The 20,472-nt window shown below is 44.1% G+C and overlaps 1 protein-coding gene across 1 annotated transcript; it reads right to left on the reverse strand.

The window, feature by feature from the left end:
• Positions 1-1,119: 1,119 nt before the first annotated feature.
• On the reverse strand, positions 1,120-16,220 carry LOC110500074 (G1/S-specific cyclin-D2). The gene is made up of 5 exons (XM_021577220.3): positions 12,606-16,220; positions 11,389-11,604; positions 9,276-9,435; positions 7,179-7,327; positions 1,120-3,813 (listed from the first exon to the last, which is right to left on the reverse strand). Exons 1-5 carry the CDS (start codon positions 12,795-12,797, stop codon positions 3,625-3,627), a joined length of 906 nt encoding a protein of 301 aa, XP_021432895.2. The 5' UTR covers positions 12,798-16,220; the 3' UTR covers positions 1,120-3,624.
• Positions 16,221-20,472: the final 4,252 nt, after the last annotated feature.

Raw genomic sequence — 20,472 nt, forward strand, 5'->3', positions numbered from 1 at the left:
GAACGTTTGAAGGAGTCTGTGGTTCTGTGGTTCTGGCGTAAGGATCTCACCCCATAAGACGTTTGAACCCTCAGACACTAGGTGTCAGATAAGACTATAGCTGCAGACACACAATAGCCTTTTGGTGCAGCATATCTTCAATCAAATGAGAAGCCATTTAGCACCCTTCAAGCTTTAACTTACCTTCATATGGGCCTGCATAGTTACTTGACAGCACAGTACACCACCACCAATCCAATCACTCTACACATTTCACCTTTCCGTAATCTTGTCCACCAGCTGGCTCTCTATACACCAGCAATTGGAGCCTGCGGACGAGGTTAACCTTCCCTTAACCAGCACAGAACAGAAGACAGGTACATTACTAGCCAGTAAAGATACTTCACTCTTTTTTGTGGGTCAAATTTATTGAACAGAAGTTGTGGATCAGACACTTCTGAGGTACATGTGGTTGGCAGTGGTGGGGGTCAAAACGAACTAGAAACCCACAGTTTTCCACACTGAAGGAGTACACATAAACATTTTTTTTTTTTATCATTAAAAAAACTCACAAAATGGGTACCTCACAAAATGCATTCCACTTAATCCAATACACAGATCCTAAATGTGGCAATTAAGTTGTAACTCATAAGTAGAAAAAACAAGATATATATATATTTTTTGTCTTCCAAATACATTTCAAATAGCCGTCTTTTATTTGGCACCAGGTATGATATGAAATATCTGGTATATGGTCCTCTACTTAGCAAACGACAGATCAGTGTAATCTGACAGATGAGAAGGAATATCTGTTGTCTAAAGAGAGTAGGTGCCACGTGAATCTCCTGCCTCTCATCCAGGGAAAAAAATGGATAACCTATCAAAATGCATCAGAGTCAGATTTGATTCCACTAACTCCCTGAAAAACTGCTGAGTTGTGAGGTATTGTCCAATGAACCTGAGGTACAACAACATTTCAATGGTAGAACGCAGCAAGGAAACAAACAGATAAACGGAAAGAAGGGAGTAAAACATGCTATTGGAGAAAACTGCAGAAGGTACTTCCAGTTGAAGACATGTCCCACTTTACCACTCTCTCCAGTTTACATACAACAAGGAAAAGGCAAGGAAACAATAAGATACTTTAAAATTCATCATTTAGCAGCACACTCAAGTGAATATCACAATTCTAAGATTGAAAAACAAAAAGCTTAATAGCAGCAAGAAAAATATATCAAAGATAAACAGATCCATTTTGGCTTTCATCACTTGGAAATTCATTTAAGTAATTCACATAAACACAACTTTAAATGTTTACCCATATCTTTTCTCAGTTTATAGCAGATTGCGTTTAATTGCGAAAAAGAAAATATGTTTTTAAGTACTTTCTGCATTGTTGAACGTGGAAGCCAAAAGTAAAGAGCAAAGTTTTCTGCCTATAGGTTTAAAGACCATATGTTATTATTTTTTTCTGAAAAACAAGCTGAACTGTGGAGCAAAACAAAGTACAAAAAAACTATGAACCAGAAGAAAAAAAACATTATGATGTGTTATCCTTTCGTAGGACCATCATATTGATTTGGATATGAAGAAGGCAAAAACAAAATTCAAGTTAAATGGATGTAATCAAAGAATCAAGTCTAGATGTGATTTTTAAAGCTTTCCTAGGTTTGCATTGCAAATGATTTGGTTCCACGTTGGTAAACCCTACTCCTACTCATTGGTCAGGAAATGCTTTCTAGTCCTCGTGCATCACCCTAAGTGGGAATCCAGCCCAGAGAATATCAAATAACTTAAAGAAAAAAAATCATTAGAAAAAAATAAAACATTGAAAACCCACCTACCCCGTTTGATAACCATCCCCTTCAGCTTTTAAGGAACATGTTTTTAAAAGTGCATTTAGGTTGATCCAAGTCTTTGACCATGACTTAAATATCTAGTTGGATTTAACAACAGGCCCTTACAGGAAATGTTCCAGCACACCAAACTGCTCCCTCATGATCAACTCTTGACCTATCAGAGTGACAACTGTCTGCAGCCCTTCCATATAAGAACAGGCTTGTTCCGGTGTGCCGATCGGGAGCTTCCTACCATGTCTTCATCCATTTTCCCCTCATTTCAACTGTCTGCAGTCCTTCATTTCATGGCACCAATCGTGCCGTCTCTAGTTCCACTCTTAAAACCTCCCTTTTTTGCCATCTTCTCTCACTCTCCAATAGGCTACTCCACCTTTGCCAAACTTTCACTGCTCTAAATGTTCCATACACTCCAACTCCACAAAACTGTTTTAACAATCCATCTGACACTAACAAACAACTGTAGTTTCATTCTCATCTCCAGACTAAGACCATCCCTCCAACATGCCGTCTCCCTTTCTCTAGTATTGGCTTTGTCTGACCCAGAACAAAAACATGCTTTCACGCCAACTTTACTGACAGCCTTAAAACAGTGCTCCCTGGTATAAAAGGTATATATGATCCTCAATAATGTTCTAATAACGTGTAGGAGTTTCTCAGAGCACACAATTCAATAACATATAACAACAAAAATAGCCTTGTTCAATTCGAAAAGTAAATATTGGCTTGGTATTAACTTGGCAATGAAATCAAGACCGTAACAGCTGATAGTTGTTCTGTCCTCACTCTCACCCTTAGGGGGCAGTATATACACACCCTCAGGACTCCACACGTGCGTCTCTCTACCCCCTCACTCACTCTCTCTCTCTGTGTGAGTGGGCCCAGCCCTCTCCTGGCCAGCATATAAGAGCATAAATAGGAAGCAGTGCTACAGATGCACAGTTTAGCAGGCAGGAGATGCAGCTCTCCTCGTCCTGTACATTAGCTTCTCCTAAATAAAGGTGTATGAACACTGTGCAGAACCAAACCAGTACTTAATGTAATGCACACAGTACTACAGGGGCTTCCTGTATTTGAAACTGAGGGAAACACCCACTCATTGTGAAATTGCTAAATGCTTAATAATGATTAACGATTATTATAAAAATAATCATACAACTAAATTATATTGAAATAATGATAACAATATTTAGAATAACAATAATTATAATACAATAATATGAATAATAACTAAATGTTTTTGCTAGCTTTTTTCCAAGTGAAAAACTATATTTGGTATTTTTTATCAAGTAAAAAACTAATATTTCTATATTTCATAATTCAAGTATGCAAATCTATTCAGGTTTCCTTTCTGCAAACCTAAGGCTCTTTCAAAGTTTTCAAATACATTTTGTGTCTAAAAGAGCTTGTTGAATTTAATATGGCACATATGTCAATATGTGACCAGCTAAATATAAATGGGAGCCGCCCATTGAATTTTTTTGACCTATTCTCTATATTGCTTGTAAAAGTTCTTATCAGTTGATCATTCCAGCATGATGCTGTTGACAGCTCATAGATTGCCATCCCAAACTTTGTGGGACCTCACAGGTTGACTTAACAAACAAGGGTGGGAACTCGTAGGTTGGTGTGGCATTTAGTGGTGGGAGTTCACTGGTTGACTTGGGGTATGTGCTGGCAGCTCATCGTTTGACATTGCGCATGTTGTTGGATCCCATAGATTGACAGAGTGACGCGATTGGTGGGAGCTCGCTGGTGGACTTCACTCTTGTAGATGGTGATGGGAAACTCATAGGTTGACGTCGCGTACGTCTGTTGGGGTGCTGGATACGTCTGTTGGGGTTCTGGACTGGTCTTGCTGCTCCATGGCCTTGCTGCCCGACCTGCCTAGGGCCTCCTGCCTCTGCTGCTGTTGCTCCTGCTGCAGGCTACTGGCCAACACCCTCTCTATCTGCTCCTGACACGCCTTCAGACAGTCCTGCAACAGACACAGAGAAGAGACATCAATACACTAACACCTCTACTTTAGGTGCTGTACACACACACACACACACACACACACACACACACACACACACACACACACACACACACACACACACACACACACACACACACACACACTCTTGATTGACCCCAGACACCTGTGGACGAACACTTATCGCTGTCACACAGTTTCATATTCGACATCTGACTGTTATTGGAACAGCTTTGGTCACGTGCAAGGCAGGCCAGACCGGGAGGATATTATGAGTCTTGTGATAGGTGGTCGTGCCTGTTTCCTGACCAGTCAGTCCCTAGAACAATGGGTACCAGTGCACACAGACACCAGGCAGAGAGTGGCGACTATTGGGCCCTTGAATCCTCCTAAACACACGTGAGGTGTGGCTAGAACATTCCTAATAATCCTAAAGTGGAGAATGGGCTGGACTTCCAAATGGTTACATAGTCTATTTTTAGTGCAACATTTCTGACCAAGGCCCATTGGGTTGTTGAGAGGAACACAACAACTCTGAGACCAAAGAAACCATTCTCATCACTCAGGAGAGTGAGTGAATCTCAAAAGTAATTTCTCTGATTCCGTGCGTCCTCTCGTGAGAGGTCTGACTCTACGGCTCCGAAAGCGCGGGCCTTAAAGAGTGCACACAGCTCGCAGAGGCCAACATTCCTTTGAAATGTACGGATAATTAAAACTTAATGGGCCGCAGTCTGAGCTCCAGCGTTGCCATGGCCACATAATAACCACACGTCTATCGAGAGATGCTGGGTTGTTCCTAGTCTTAGACTGACTGTGGCCCCTGAGTCCCTGTGTACTGCTGTACTGGCCTCAGGTTCCTTTGTGTAAGCCAAGGGAGCAGACTTACAGTGATAAAGAAATATCTTAGACTACAAACAGCGGTTTAATCTGTGATGTAAAATGATAGATTTTCGCATCTACAGTATATATACATATACGGTGCCTTTGGAAAATATTCAGACCCCTTGACTTTTTCCCCATGTTGTTATGTTACAGCCTTATTCTAAAATGGATTAAATAAATACAAATCCTCAGCATTCTACACACAACACCCCATAATGACGAAGCAAAAACAGGTTTTTAGAAATGTTAGCAAATGTATAAAAGACTGAAATACCTTATTTACATAATTATTCAGACCTTTTGTTATGAGACTAGAAATTGAGCTCAGGTGCATCCTGTTTCTATTTGATCATCCTTGAGATGCTTCTAGAACTTGATTGGATTCCACCTGTGGTGGATTTAATTGATTGGACATGATTTGGAAAGGCACACACCTGTTTATATAAGGTCCCACAGTTAACGGTTCATGTCAGAGCAAAAACTAAGCCACGAGATCGAAGGAATTGTCTGTAGAGCTCCGAAACAGGATTGTGTCGAGGCACAGATCTGGGGAAGGTTACCAAAACAATTCTGCAGCATTGAAGGTCCCCAACAACACAGTGGCCTCCATCATTCTTAAATAGAAGAAGTTTGGAACCACCAAGACTCTTCCTAGAGCTGGCTACCCGGCCAAACTGGGCAATCAGAGGAGTTACTCTGACAGAGCTCTAGAGTTCCACTGTGGAGATGGGAGAACCTTCCAGAAGGACAACAATCTCTGCAGCACTCCACCAATCAGGCTTTTATGGTAGAGGGGCCAGACGAAAGCCACTACTCAGTAAAAGGCACATGACAGCATGCTTGGAGTTTGCCAAAAGGCACCTAAAAACTCTCAGACCATGAGAAACAAGATTCTCTGGTCTGATGAAACCAAGCGTCAACTCTTTGGCTTGAATGCCAAGCATCACGTCTGGAGGAAACCTGACACCAACCCTACGGTGAAGCATGGTGGTGGCAGCATCATGCTGTGGGGATGTTTTTCAGTGGCAGTGTCTGGGAGTCAGGATCGGGGCAAAGATGAACGGAGCAAAGTACAGCGAGATCCTTGATGAAAACCTGCTCCAGAGAGCTCAGGACCTCAGACTGGGGGCGAAGGTTCACCTTCCAACAGGACAACGGCCCTAAGGAGACAGCCAAGACAATGTAGGAGTGGCTTCGGGACAAGTCTCTGAATGTCCGTGAGTGGCCCAGCCAGAGCCCGGACTTGAACCTGATCGAACATCTCTGGAGAGACCGGAAAATAGCTGTGCAACAACGCTCCCCCTCCAACCTGACAGAGCTTGAGAGGATCTGCAGAGAATGGAAGAAACTCCCCAAATACAGGTGGGCCAAGCTTGTAGCGTCATACCCAAGAAGACTCGAGGCTGTAATCACTGCCAAAGGTGCTTCCAGAAAGTACTGAGTAAAGGGTCAGCATACTTATGTAAATGTGATATTTCCATTTAAAAATATATATATAAATTAGCAAACATATCTAAAAACCTGTTTTTGCTTTGTCATTATGGGGTATTGTGTGTAGATTGAGGAACATTTATTTTCTAATCAATTTTAGAATAAGGCTGTAACCTAACAAAATGTGGAAGAAGTCAAGGGGCCTGATATATATATATATCAGTGAAGGCTGGTGGGAGGAGCTATAAGAGGATGGGCTCATTGTAATTGCTGGAATGGAATAAATGGGACAGAGTCAAACATGTGGTTTCCATATGTTTGATGTTTTTGATACCGTTCCATTCATTTCATTCCAGCCATTACAATGAGCCCATCCTCCTATAGTGCCTCCCAACAGCCTCCACTAATATATATGGTGTGAGAGAGCTCTCAATGCATGTCATCTTAAGGAGTTAGGAAATCTGTGTTTGTTTCTCGTCTGCCATTTCCCCTGGAAAGATGGAGCCTCTGTTAGGCATAAGAGAAGAGCTAAAGTGGGAGCCGTGCAAAGGAACTGCCTGCTTGTGTTCTACCACAAGAATGTGGGCCCTGGGTTCTAAGAAGACATTCCCTTGCCTCTGCTCTTTATAGCTGCAGTCTAGGTCCCGAGCCAAAACCCACAGGCTCTGACTCCATGAAAAGTAAATAACTTCAATGTGCGACTACTGCAGGCATACTGTAGCATCGCTCTTGTTTACCGGGAAGATCTCCGTGCTCCAAGCCCAGGAACGTTGGTGAACAGCTAGGTCTAACAGGCAGGGCGAAGAGGGTGTCGGTGCCCAATGTTGGAACACATTAAGTATTTTGCGCTACACGCTCGCCAACACTGATATTACCACCTCTTCAAAAGTTCCTCGCCATGCTCCTAAAATGTCGTCCGTGTAGCACTTACCTAGCCTGATGTCAGATCTGTTTGTTCTGTCTCGCTAACTCCTTGTCATTCATTGATATAACAAGGAATTGGCCAAACAGCGAAAAAACAGACCTGGGATCAGGCTATAGACACTACTTACCACCTCTGTGTTGGTGATCTTGGCCAGCAGGTCAGTCAGACGGTCTCGACTCAGGGCCTGGTCTGATTGGTCCAGCTGCAGGCCGCAGATGGCCGCCCCCACGCTTCCCGTAGCGATCATGGAGGGGGGGTTCATGGCGAAGCTGAAATCTGAGGACAAGAGACAACATGATCCGTCAGTCACCTGTCGGACATCAGTGAGTTCAGAACAGTCAAGGGGTGACAAACCAGAATCATAGTTGCACATTCAAGTCAAGGAGTAGTCCAAAGTAAGTGAGGAAGCATTTAAAAGAGGGGAAAAATCTACAGTATAAATTAAAAACTGAGTTGAACTGTACTTTCCCACAGACTAATACATTCCCACAAGATGCACTACAAGATGTAGTCCAAATGAAGTACAGGAGCTGAGCATTTAAAGACATTCAAACATCATCATAATCTCTTAATATAGGTTCTTAAATAGCTTAACCCAACTTTCCCACAGTCTAACACATGGCCGTGGTGGAGCCTGTGTGTTTTCCCTCACTCTGCCTCAGCTGTGATTAGGAAAACAGAGCAGGAATCCTCCTACTCAGTGAGCAATGAGTTCCAGGAACGACTTCCTCTTGTTCTCCATCAACCAGGCCCAGAGCGCTCAGCGACAATAGCCCTGCCGGCTGGCGGGGGAGGGAGGAAGCAGGCCTGGAGGAAAGGAAACGGCCCTAAAGTGGACTGGGTTTAGCTTCAGCTCCAGCTCTAGCCCAAGCACAGTTCAGCCAAGCACAGACCCTGGTCTCTGTGCTGTGGCCTTCTCTCTCTTTATAGAAAGAGGATGCGACTGATAGCTTTGGATCAACCCCAGGGAGTAGTCCAACTACTCTCGTCTCCTCCTCAAGAGGCCAGCTGTCCAGAGGCCAGAGAGCTCCCCTGTCATGAGAACAGCATTCAGTGCAGCACATAAAACCCCAAACATTTACATTACTGCTAAACCACAGCTGACTCTTTTTTTTTGTGGCTGTTTTGCGCTTGTGATATAAACGGTCTGCTTATGAATAGTGGGGAGACCGCTGGAACACGCCCCCCCCAAAAATGCAACACTAAAATGCCACTTAACAGCCACAGGCCATGAACCTCATTGAAGGAGACTATGGCTTGAATACCACAAAGTAGTAAACAAGGACTTATGGGCCAGATCGGATCAAAGAGACACAAGGCAGTAAATCTCAATACACCAAAGTGGACTTTTTCCTACGCTGTATTTCCTCCCCCTAAAATTGTCTTACGTGAAAGATGCAATGTATAGAAGAGAGGTCAGCTTTTGTAACTGTCTTATTAATGCAGTCCATTCAATCAGAACAAGGACATAGGAGGTAAGGCATACAGTAGGATATAGGAAAGGAAACAAACCCATTGGGATTCACCCTTAGAGGAAGACCGCCGGCCGCCAGTTCTGACTTATCAAACCTGGAAGGGCCTCTGTCAACAAACAATACGCAGAAAGAGAGAGCGAGAGAGAGAGAGAGAGAGGGAGCGAGAGAAAGAGAGGGAGCGAGAGAGAGAGAGAGAGAGAGAGAGAGAGAGAGGGAGCGAGAGAGAGAAAGAGAGAGCGAGAGGGAGAGAGAGGGAGCGAGAGAGAGAAAGCGAGAGAGAGCGAGAGAGAGAGAGAGAGAGAGAGCAACCCAGCTGCTGCACCCGAGTCATCCTAGTCCACAGAGGAGGAGGTGGAAGGGGAGCCAAACAGCAGGCGAGGAGACTCATCCACCCACTGTCATCACAGGGGGAGGCTAACCTAAACACCACACGCACTGAGAGGATTCTCCCAGCCTCCTTTAACTATACTATTAATGCCTTATATGCTCAAAGTGCTCTCAATACAGCTTGCATCTGCTTTTAGCAGCCGTTCTAATGTAAAGAAGACCCCATTAGGCTACGAGCAGTGTTCCAGTGATGGGAAGAGAAACGTGGAGAGCAGCCATTGGCTGGATGTGTGTTTGTGGTACCTGCCCTTAGACGGCTGAGTATAGGGTCAGATGAGTGCAATCAATGATGAGTCACAATGTCAGATAGATTGTAAACGAGAATTGGCAAGACTATCCTATCAGGAATTTCCTGTTATTACCTGTGGCACACAAGGCGATGAATGTCTGTGTGTGCTTGCGGATCACAGATAGCTTCTCTTTGAGCAGGGGCAGTCTGTGCAGGATGTGATCCACAAAGTCGTTTGGGATGACTGCCGCCATGTTCCACTTCAATTTCCCTAGTACCACCAACTCCCACTCCTAGAGGACAGAGACGGAAGGAAGAAAACAAAGCATGAGAAGAATTGAGAGCAGCTGTTGCTTCGCGAGGAATCTCTACCTGAAAATAGATTGTTGGTATTCAGCAGTCATAAAAGTATGCCTTATTTACTTTGAAGAACTACTAAAATAGTGATTTTGTCAGACAGCACAGGCAGCAGCTCTATAGAGATGAGACGATGACATGGAATGAAATAATAGTCCTCAAATAAAACAAGTGTAATATACACAACTGAAATACTTTATTAAAGGAGTATTATTGATCCTGTTACTCTTCTGTTTGCCATGAAATACCATGCATACCAACAAGTCTGTCTCAATTCAGAGGAGAGATCATTCAACACCAGAGCAACATTTTCCTTGACTCTCTCTTTGCTCCATCTCTCGCTCGCTCCCTCTCTGTCTCTCTTTCTGAACATTTGTCTGCGTGGTTCTCTCATTGCTCTTTGTGTGACGTGTCGAGCCTCGCCACTGCTTCCAACCAAAGAGACAGAAGCATCGCAGCCACAGTTGCTTCCTTCCTGTCACAAGCCTTAGCTAGCTTCTTTGGTCTGCACCGCCCGCGTTGGTTAGTGCGCCGCGGGGAGCTTTCGTGTTAAAAGCAACCTCACCCCAAGGGGAAAAGGAATGGAACAAAACAGCCGATGTGACAAATTCAACTGATCCCCCGACTGGTTTCATCTTTTGAGATGATGTGTCAACCCGAGACGGAGGCTGTGGCAGTGAACGCCCATGTTTACTGAAACCCCTCTCTTAGCGTGGACAGGGACAGGCCCCTCTCTGAGCGGCTCTCTCAGATTACAGGGGCAGCCCAGGACAAGTGCCAGCCATACAGCAAGACTTCATTCATTTGTATGTGTTTCCTACCAGCACAGCGCCACACATGCAAACGATTAACCTATGGTAAGCCCGTGGAGAATGTTGACTGAAGATGTGCAGGGAGGAGGTCTGTCATCGCTGCTGTGCTCACTTCCTGGACAGCTGCCCTTGCTAGAAACCCCCTGAATTCCCCTCTCTCTCCCAGCTGATGCACCAGCAGTGGCTCATTGACAAAGAATCTACATTTCACCATGTCTCTTCTTAGCCTGGTCCCAGGTCTGTTCGTGCCGTCTAGCATGAGTTGGCATTACTGTGACCTTAGGAATTGGCAAGACAGCACAAACACATCTGGGACCAGCCTCTAACTATAAGTTTCCATTCACTTTTTCCAAGGAAACCTCTAGCACAAGGGTGTGTGATGATGCAACCCCAGCAGCTGGACAACAGAGGAGAAGAGGACACAGTCCTATAGCTCTCCTATGGTGATTCATATTTGGCCACTTGAGCAACATGGGTGGGACATGCCATTTACTGTAGAAATATTGATGTAATAGTAGGGAGGAATGTCTTATCTGATACTAGGGAGTGACAGACTTTAAATGGTTGCTAAGAGGGTGGGCTGGTTAACTGGGAGTCCCCTGTGGGATAACCTGTGAATAACTGGCCCCTGGGAGAAACCAATCATTCAACAAAACAGAGAGTGGTCAAGAAAACACGTTTAGATATTATAGAACTAATGCATATAAACTTACTCAGCCAGTGGATATTAACAGAACCATTTGTGGATTTATGCACTACTGTTCCTTTCTACAAACGATTAATCCCCAATGTTGGAAATCTACCTTCTACCACAAGACAAACTGAACAACTGCCACTAGGTGGCAACACAGGCCACTTTAGTTCATCCCTGATCAGGCGCTCTCCTCATGCATGCATAGGCCCACTGTATGGCCAAGGAATGAATCAGTCTCCAGAACTGTACACTGATTTATTTAACTAAATATGGCAGAAGAAACAATTATAATATTGTACAATTATTGAGCTATATTTGAATGTATGATGCTTTAAGTAATTGCATACTTTTCCATGCATTAAGAGAAAACAATAGTTTCTTACCAGCAGCTCCCTTGGTGTGATGGAGTTGTCTGTGTACATGCACAGCTTTTCTGCAGTTAATGGACGACTCTCCTTTAACTTTGTTGCAAGGAACATGCATACAGCTCCTAGAAGTTGCAAATAACACTTTCTAGTGGGCGCCACCGCTAAAAACCTGTCCAAATAATTAATAGCCAAGGGGAAAACGTCTTCCTCACTCTTCTCCTCTTCACAAACCTGGTGGGAGAGAATATATTATATTAGGACTACTATTTTTTTTATTATTCTATCAATATTTACATGAATGTCTGCAGAAACAAGAACATATCCCATTTAAAAATGTGCATGATGGGAAAACCAAATGTGATCTATGCTGTCGATATTCAGTCAGTGGATCCGCAATAAAAGCTTCAATATCAAAGATCTCTCAGTCATCATAGCCTGTAGCGGAAATCGTGCCCAAACACCCACGCTGCTCATTTCGCAGATGTCCGTCATATTTTCAAAAAATTATTACAAATATAAATAAATTAGCTACAGCAGTGAAATTGTATGCGTAATGTTCATAAACCATTCCTAAACCATTCCCGAAAATTGTGAGAGTCATTTGTCTTCAATTAAAGTTCATAATGGCAAAAACGAAAGTAGCCTGTGCGTGCTTGTTGTTTTGAGGCAACTGGAAATATTTGTAAAAAATTGTCATAATTATTCAGAACGGACAAATTGGATAGATTCAACATGAAAATGAAGATTAGAATGTCTTCTTTCATTTGACTGATTCCATGACCAATTCAATCCAGGCTGTTGACATTCAGCGAACTTAAATGCATGGTGATGACTTTAAATAGCCTGGTGGAACTTCCGAGGCACCACATGCCTGGCATGGGTCATTTCTCATTGAATTAAATTGTAAAAATTCGGCTACATGCCATGAATGTCAGCTCTCAAAACAACCATGCTATGAAACTGTAATAAACCATCTGAATAAATACACAACCTTATTACAGAGTTATTAGAACATGAGCAACATGCAAAACTCTTACACAAAAATGCACACACCCCCCTGTAGGTTCATTTGGATTATAGAAATCAAATCGTATTATACATAGCACACTTATTCGAGTGAGATAAGTAAATGACATGCCGTAAAACAATATACCAGACCAATGCACACATGCCTTCAAAACAGCAATATACCTGACCAAAGCACATGTAAGCTAAAAAAAAAACACACAAACCTCGTGCATCCATCCTGCAACCATTCGCCTCATGTGTGGCTGAATGTCCTTCTGGACACATTTAAAATACGAACATTGCGGTAAAAACCTGTCTTCAATGGTTAGCAGATTTTGCAATACTCTGTCGTCATCAAGAATGTTGGGGTCACTTTTGGCTAGCACGACTTTGTCCTCGAAGCAAATAAGTTCCATGTTTCGGATCTTGCCCTTGCAGAAAGAAATAACGTCAAAACAGTAGTGGGGACAGTGTAAAACAGATGGATAAGTAGTCTATTCGGGAGGAAGCATGGGTGGGTGAGACTGCAGCGTTTATTCCAGCGTAGTCCTGCCTCTCGATAGCCTGTTTCCTCAGCCCTGGGCTTTAGGCTACTTGCCGCTTATTGAAGTCTGAATAAACGCAGGGTAGGCTATAGGCTATGATGCAAGCATATCTCATTCTGCACAACAGTTGGCTAGGCTATAGTGATAAATTAAACAACAAGCTGTTGCTCTGTCTCTTGCTTTGCTGCTAGAAGCAGGAACCGGATGAATGCCACCTCACTCGTTTAACTTGTCCCTCTCCCCACCCCAACTCCGGTCTCACACATGCGCTGATGCAGTGAAATCGAAAATTAGGCTATAGAAATGTCAGGCAAAAACCTAATCGATCACACTAGCATTGTTAGGTTTCTGTATCTCTTACATCTTAGTTTGTCATATTTAACTGGCTACTGCTTCTACTACGGCTAACAAATATGAAATAAACGTGTTATTATAAGATTATAACTAGGCTATTCTTAATTGGCACTTAATTGGTTAATTATCAAGAGCTTGGAATCTATCAAACTAAACTGCAAGCTTTTCTTTAGTTCAACTATTTCAATGCTTACAGAACAATATCATAACCTGTTGAAAGAGGAACTAAACATCATTGAGCTGAAAAAGCAACATCTTACAGGGAGGAGTACACAAATGTCCTCTTTCACAATCATTACCAAAAAATAACAATGAAATGTGGAGTTTCATTGAGAGAAACAAACTGCTGCAGCATCTGCTGAGTTTTTGTGAGAACGGAATGCCCAGAAAGAGAGGGGGAATTGTCTCTGTGGGAATGTCAAGGTTAGTCAGATTAGTTTTACTTCAAAGGGGACAGGCTGAAAGCATTCAATTTGCATTCCACTTTCAGGTCAGACAGATATGCAATTAATATAGGCCTATGGGGAACAAGTTGACAAACTCAGCTATGGTGTGCAGGAGTCTCAGCTGGGACCCTGGCTGCTATGCTCATACCAGGCAGCCATAATCCAAACCTTGGGGGAAACGGAGGTGTCAGACAGATAAAGCTCCCTTTAGTCAGTGCTGCTGTGTGTGCATGTGTCTAATGATAACACGTGTCAGCTACTATCACACAGTCCAAGTCGCACAGAGGTAACAGAGACTGGGCAGAGCCCTGGGAAAACGTGGAGGAGCGTGAAATCACCTTGATCCAAAGATTCCTGCTGCATACCAGCCCACTGAACCCATTAGAGCAGGGGCTCCGAGACATACAGGCCCCCAGATCAGAGCAGATCACAGGATGACACCAGGGTCAGATAAAGAGACACAGACACACACACACTGGGTGAGAGAAAGATAGTGGGGTAAAGAAAGATATTAGCTAATCCCTGAAATTGGCCTAAAGGTCAACGTCATTATATTATGAATGATGTGTGATCGAGTGAGTAATGCAAGCGAAACAGGTAAATAAATACAGCAATGAAGTGTCAGTTAACTGCCAAACCTGATTATACCGTTCCCACAGGGCCCCCAGTTTTGCTCCTGACAGTCTGACCCGTCAGGGAAAACTCAGGGCACCACGATTGGACGTGAAGAGCCACAAAGTCTATTTTGGCTTATTTGCAGCAGAGACGAGCATTCCAAGCTGGAATGCCTGTGTGTGAACAGTCAGTGGTGAGAACCTCTCTCAGAGCTGCGGAGTGGTACTGGAAGCCAATGCAGTGAGAAACTCTCCCAGAGCTGCAGAGTTGTACTGGAAGCCAATGCAGTGAGAAACTCTCCCAGAGCTGCAGAGTTGTACTGGAAGCCAATGCAGTGAGAAAGTCTCTCAGAGCTGCGGAGTTGTACTGGAAGCCAATGCAGTGAGAAACTCTCCCAGAGCTGCGGAGTGGTCCTGGAAGCCAATGCAGTGAGAAACTCTCCCAGAGCTGCGGAGTGGTACTGGAAGCCAATGCAGTGAGAAACTCTCCCAGAGCTGCGGAGTGGTACTGGAAGCCAATGCAGTGAGAAACTCTCCCAGAGCTGCGGAGTGGTACTGGAAGCCAATGCAGTGAGAAACTCTCCCAGAGCTGCGGAGTGGTACTGGAAGCCAATGCAGTGAGAAACTCTCCCATAGCTGCGGGGTGGTACTGGAAGCCAATGCGGTGAGATAATTGCATTACAGATATTGGGTAATGGACATGACATACACAGCTTCAAGGTTTGTGTGTGGTAATGGGGTTAACACATTTGGTAGAGTTATGTATGTGTAGGGTAGTAGGCATTTTACATAAGAGACTCCCATCCCTCCTATGGTTCTTCTGCAGAGCAAAGTGAACCTATGAAGAAGCCAGTGAATGCGGAAAAGCTGACCTGGCACAGAATAAAAACCATAGAGAGCTAAAGGCATGTGGGTTGGCCTGACTGAAGCCCAAGTCATTCCTTTCAATTTGAGTCCTGTTGAAGACTGAAGGAAGATTATAAAATATTTACATAGAAAACATAGACAGACACACAGATGTAGTCTATGCAGACATGCATAAACAGTCAAATTTACCCTCAGACGAGCTAGAGAGAAATTAATGGAAAAAACTATACATTCAGAACAAAAAAAGAGGGGTTTTGCATCGAGAGATTCTCAAGGAAACTGAAAGCCCTTATTTAAAACCCAATGGCAACATTTGAGAAGACTTTGGTCTTGAACACAGACCTGAGTCAATGGTTCTATCCCCCCCTTCTCTCAGCCCCTCCTATATACAACTCTCCCTCGATCTCTCTCTCCCTCTATATCTCTCTCTCTCTATCTCTGTCTCTGACGTCCATCACTCGTAACCAGCATCTCTCCGAGAACATTGGCCTACTCTGTTCCTTCCATACACTCAGGAGTGAGAGAAAGAGAGAGGGCGCAAGAGAAGGAGGGGAGAGGAGGAAGGGAGGAAAGGGGGGAACGCCTAGCACAAAGGGGGAGCTTGGATTAAGTCACGAGCAGCTAGCGAAATAGGTCGGATTTTTACAGGGTGAGATCACATCCTCTCCTCTGAACAGAGAACACAACTCATCCTCTGATGCCTGAAGAGCGCACTGTGATGAGCCTGAGACGGGGTCTGTGTCTCTGTATGTCAACCTGTACGTACAGTATCCCCCCCATGCTGCTCCGTCTGTCAGCTCTACAGTCAGTTCACAGGAGGTTGGTGGCACCCTAATTGGGGAGGATGGGCTTGTGGTAATGGCTGGAGCAGAATTGGTGGAACGGTATCAGCTTCATCAAACACAGTTTCCATGTGTTTGATGCCATTCCATTAGCTCCATTCCAGTCATTATTGTGAGCCGTCCTCCCCTCAGCAGCATTCACTGAGTCAGTTCCCTTCCTCTCCCTCTGGTTGCCTCTCCTCTCCTCACATCACAGACATCTCAAGGCGGTGAAGAAGGGAAGTGGTCTGAGTGGGAGCCAATAGGCAGTGGGCTGCCTGTCACAAGTGGACCGGGTCTGTGCGGTCAAAGATCAGGGGAAGGGAGAACACAAACAACTAAGATTCCGGTGTGGGAGCTCCTGTCAGCAGCAGCGTCGGCTGGTGCTTTCTGAGTGGGGAGGATGCTGTATTTGGTTGTGCTGGGCTGAGGGTGTGTGTCCTTGCGACCACCAGCTTCCTCTTTAAAGGCTGATTCATCAGGGACAGGATGTCCAACAGGAAGACAGGCCCAGGGGGCAGATATACCAACTGAGTAGCTGGTCATACATACAGTTCTGTACAAACTGATGATTGCTGTTTTTCGGTAGCCTGTTGAAAATATGGTGTGTTAATCAGTGGCGAGCAGTTTCCAGTAAAACATTTTCAGCTAAGTTTATTTTAAGGCACTGGCCCCACTTGTCCACAAATAACATTGCTTTCTTTGTCTCTGTGACTTCCCTCTGTCTTTGCAACGTTTCCTCCCCAGCACACTTACATTTCCCTACAGAGAGAAAGGAGGAAATGGGCCCTAGCTCACATGGCTGAAGAAAGTGCTTTGAAAACTGCTATAGCAAGGTGATCCGACTCCCTATAAATCGCTAGCAGGGGAGGGTAGACTCCTGGGTCTGCTCTAGGGGCCTTGTTCCTTTCCTGTGTATGATGCATGCTAACCATGGGCCTCTTATTCCTATACCAGGCACAAAGAGACCTCTGTGAGAGGATAGCCATCTCAGCTCACATCTTAATTCACCTTATTGGCCTCATTGCTTGATTAGATTGAGGGAGGACGCAGGACGAGAGAGCTCCCCTGTCGCCAGACTCAGCCATTCAACAGGACGATGGAAGTCATTGTGCAGCCCAAAGTGGGACTTGGATTCCATCCTGATAAAAGGGTTGTGCAAGCCAGACCAGGGTTGAAATAATTAGAATATTTCAAAAACTTTACCTGTGTTTGATTGTGCTCGCCTGGTTTACTGGGCCAATAGAAAAGTCTCCAAAAGTGCAAAACCTGCTCACCTGGCACTCCAGCCAAGCTAAAGCAAATGCTCAATGAATTTGAAAAATGCCATATAGTATTTGAACCCAGGTCTGGAGCAAGCACAGAGTGTTATCCTCAAACACAGCAATGGCTGGGGACACTGCTGGGCTTCAAGCAATTCAGGGGGGGGGGGCTGTGAGGTACAGTAAGTCTTTCTGACTGATTTCCCAACATATTTCTCTCAAAGTAAAAAAACATTATAGGAATCATGGCTGGGTCAAGTAGAATCTTGCAGCACAGGCTTGGTTAGCCCACTCAGGGACCATAGGTTGGGGGCGGTAGGGCCTATCGCCCAGAGATGGCAGTGGCCATCTACACTCCCAACCGCTCACCACAAACCAGTCCAGCAGCACAGACCGGCGTTTAACAAATCAAATAAACCAACACTCTCACATTACGATGGTAATTTTAAAAAATCCCAACAAGATTGCATAATCTTACATTCCAAACAGCCTAGAGAAGATCCGAGATAAGCACCAGGCATACCAGTCTTATCGCCTTAACTGCAGGAAATGCCATGATATGAATTAGAGTGGTGAGGTCGGTGTGACCGGCAGTGACCATTCCGCCTGCTACCCCCCGTCCCCCAGGGACACGGCCTGGCTTTGATCCTGTGATTTCTCTTATGGAGTGGAGGACCAGGGAGGCAGAGGAGGCTGACCTGACCAGGGTGGTACCAGTATTGTGGTGGTCTGCCTGGGATCAGAGCGTGGTGCCATCAGGCTGGTATGTCAGTGCTCTGTACCCACCAGGGCATTCCTTTGGACCAAGCCAAATCATTTCACATACTGCACACTGAAATCATCTAATCTCAAAACTCAATTGGAGAAATATGAGACTCAAACACGAATGGTATGGAGCCAGTGTTGATTGCTCAATAATGTGGTGTTGTGATAAGTCATGTTATTTTTCTTCTTCTTCCCTGTTCCTCCTCCTCCAAATTACACTGAAAATATGTTTAATTGTTCTCCCATAATTCCCTGCCTGTCCGTTCAGAATTATGGTCACTGTTTTCCAATGTATTTTTTCACATGACACATTACTTTGGGCACAGATGTTTTTTAGCTGGGAGCCTAAATTCAGTTCATCAGGCTGGATGTTTATTTAGAAAGAGGGCAATAAGCACTTTCTTTCTCCACAGTGAAAACCAGTTGAAATACAAACCTGTAGATGAAGAACCTAATAAGACCTGATACTGGTGTTGTCACACAAAGCTAGAGACACCCAAGAAATGGGAGGTGTATCAGAGCAGGCTGATGATGGTGATGGCATTATGATGGGACCAATCAGAGAGCAGGGTTATGATGATGTCATTATGAACGAACACTCAGAGAGCAGGGATAAGGGATAATCAACGAGAGGCTATGCATGTTATGGAAAATAATGAACGAAGTGGATAGTGTGTTCTAGCGCGACGTGGAACTGACCCTCCACGGAGTTTCATTGTTTCAAGTTGATTATCGCTTTTATACCATGCCTATAATTTAACACATTTGACGCTAGAAATGTGTCCATTTGCAGGTAGAAATGTGTTCAACATCTACTGTAGCTAGCAAGTTTACTAGATTGCTACAGTAGTTTCCTTGGTAACCAAACAGTTGCTAGTTTGGCTAACCAAACCATCAGTCCTAGCTTGCCATTATGAAAATTCAACAATGCCAATAATATTTTCAATTCGACTTTTGCTTTCAAAAGCAGCACAAACATAAAACATAAGAATGAACTATAAGCCATTGAATTCTGCCGTGCTGATACAGTGAGTTGTAGGGAAATAATGCAAGCTCTCAAATGCCCTTCAAGCCAATCAAAAATAAGTATTCAACAATGCCATGGTAAGACAATGTGTATAATGTAAAATTGGTCCCTCATTATTACATCATCATAACCCTGCTCTCTGATTTGTCCTTTCGTAATGAAAATGATCTTATGATGGACTAATCAGAGAGCAGAGTTATGAAGATGTCACAATGAGGGCCCAATCAGAGAGCAGGGTTATAACGTCATTATGAAGGGACCAATCAGAAAGAAGTGTTATGATGATATCATAATGTCATAATTAAGGCCGGGCCAATCAGAGCGCAGGGTTATGACATTCATTATGAAGGGATCACTCAGAGAGTAGCAGGTATATTATACACACAACATGTCACACACACAAGCCTTATTTAAACATTTTGAGAAACAAGTGATATACAATCAAGACTAAAACATTCCCACAAGGACTGTTTAGTTCACTCCATTGGGCATTTTAATACCAGATACTCCTCGGAAGAGACATATCCCTTCCTCCACCCTGAGGTCAAACGAGAGGAAGTCATCGATTCTTCCCACCAAAATTCTGGGAATAAGAATATAGGATTTTCCCCCTTAAACGTTATTATTCCAATGTCCACTTGTGTGAGAGGAGAGAGCGAGGTTCATAGTGCTTCCGAGTCTTCACTGCGATGCTCCAGGCTCATCCTGGGCCACCATTTCCCAGGACCAAGGCCACATCCCTGGGGATCAACCCGTCCAGCTTTGGCCCCCATCGCTCTGGATCCTCCGTGGTCTTCCGGACTGGGAAAACGGCCCACCAGGCCATCACACTGACCTACATAGTGCACTGTTGGATGGCCATTCTATCAAATCCATCAGACATACAGTGCACTCAGATTGTTGTAGCCTTTTCATTTCCAGGAATGATGAATGTGACATATCCAATGTTTAAAAAAACAAACTTTCTTCTGCTGGAAGCTGCATTTTTCCATTATTCTATGTCAGACTAAAGCCATGTAAACAAATCATAATCAAAAATCTTGCTTTATCTGCCTGCCGTCATCAATTTACACAGTGATGCACATTCTGTAATTATATAATCTGGGAATGTCTTGATAAGAAAAAAGCAAGGTTGGGTTACAGAACAATAACCCTATTGGAACTCTCATTGATGCCAAATACAGAGAAAGTGTCCTGGCTGTTTTTGGAATTGAACAACCTTGGATGTCTGTGTTTCCGAGCCTTATGTAAGCATCCATAACAGGAAGTAGTGAGGCATATGTAATGGTTGGAGCGATGGCTGTGCTGGGGCTCAGGCCCTTGGTCAGGATTCCCACTGTCACTGAGGAATTCAAGGCAAAGGGAGGCTCTCTTTATGGTTAGCCTGGTG

The sequence above is a fragment of the Oncorhynchus mykiss genome, chromosome 21 (genome assembly GCF_057628025.1).
Source record: "Oncorhynchus mykiss isolate SJ-2025 chromosome 21, ASM5762802v1, whole genome shotgun sequence".
Taxonomy (NCBI): domain Eukaryota; kingdom Metazoa; phylum Chordata; class Actinopteri; order Salmoniformes; family Salmonidae; genus Oncorhynchus; species Oncorhynchus mykiss.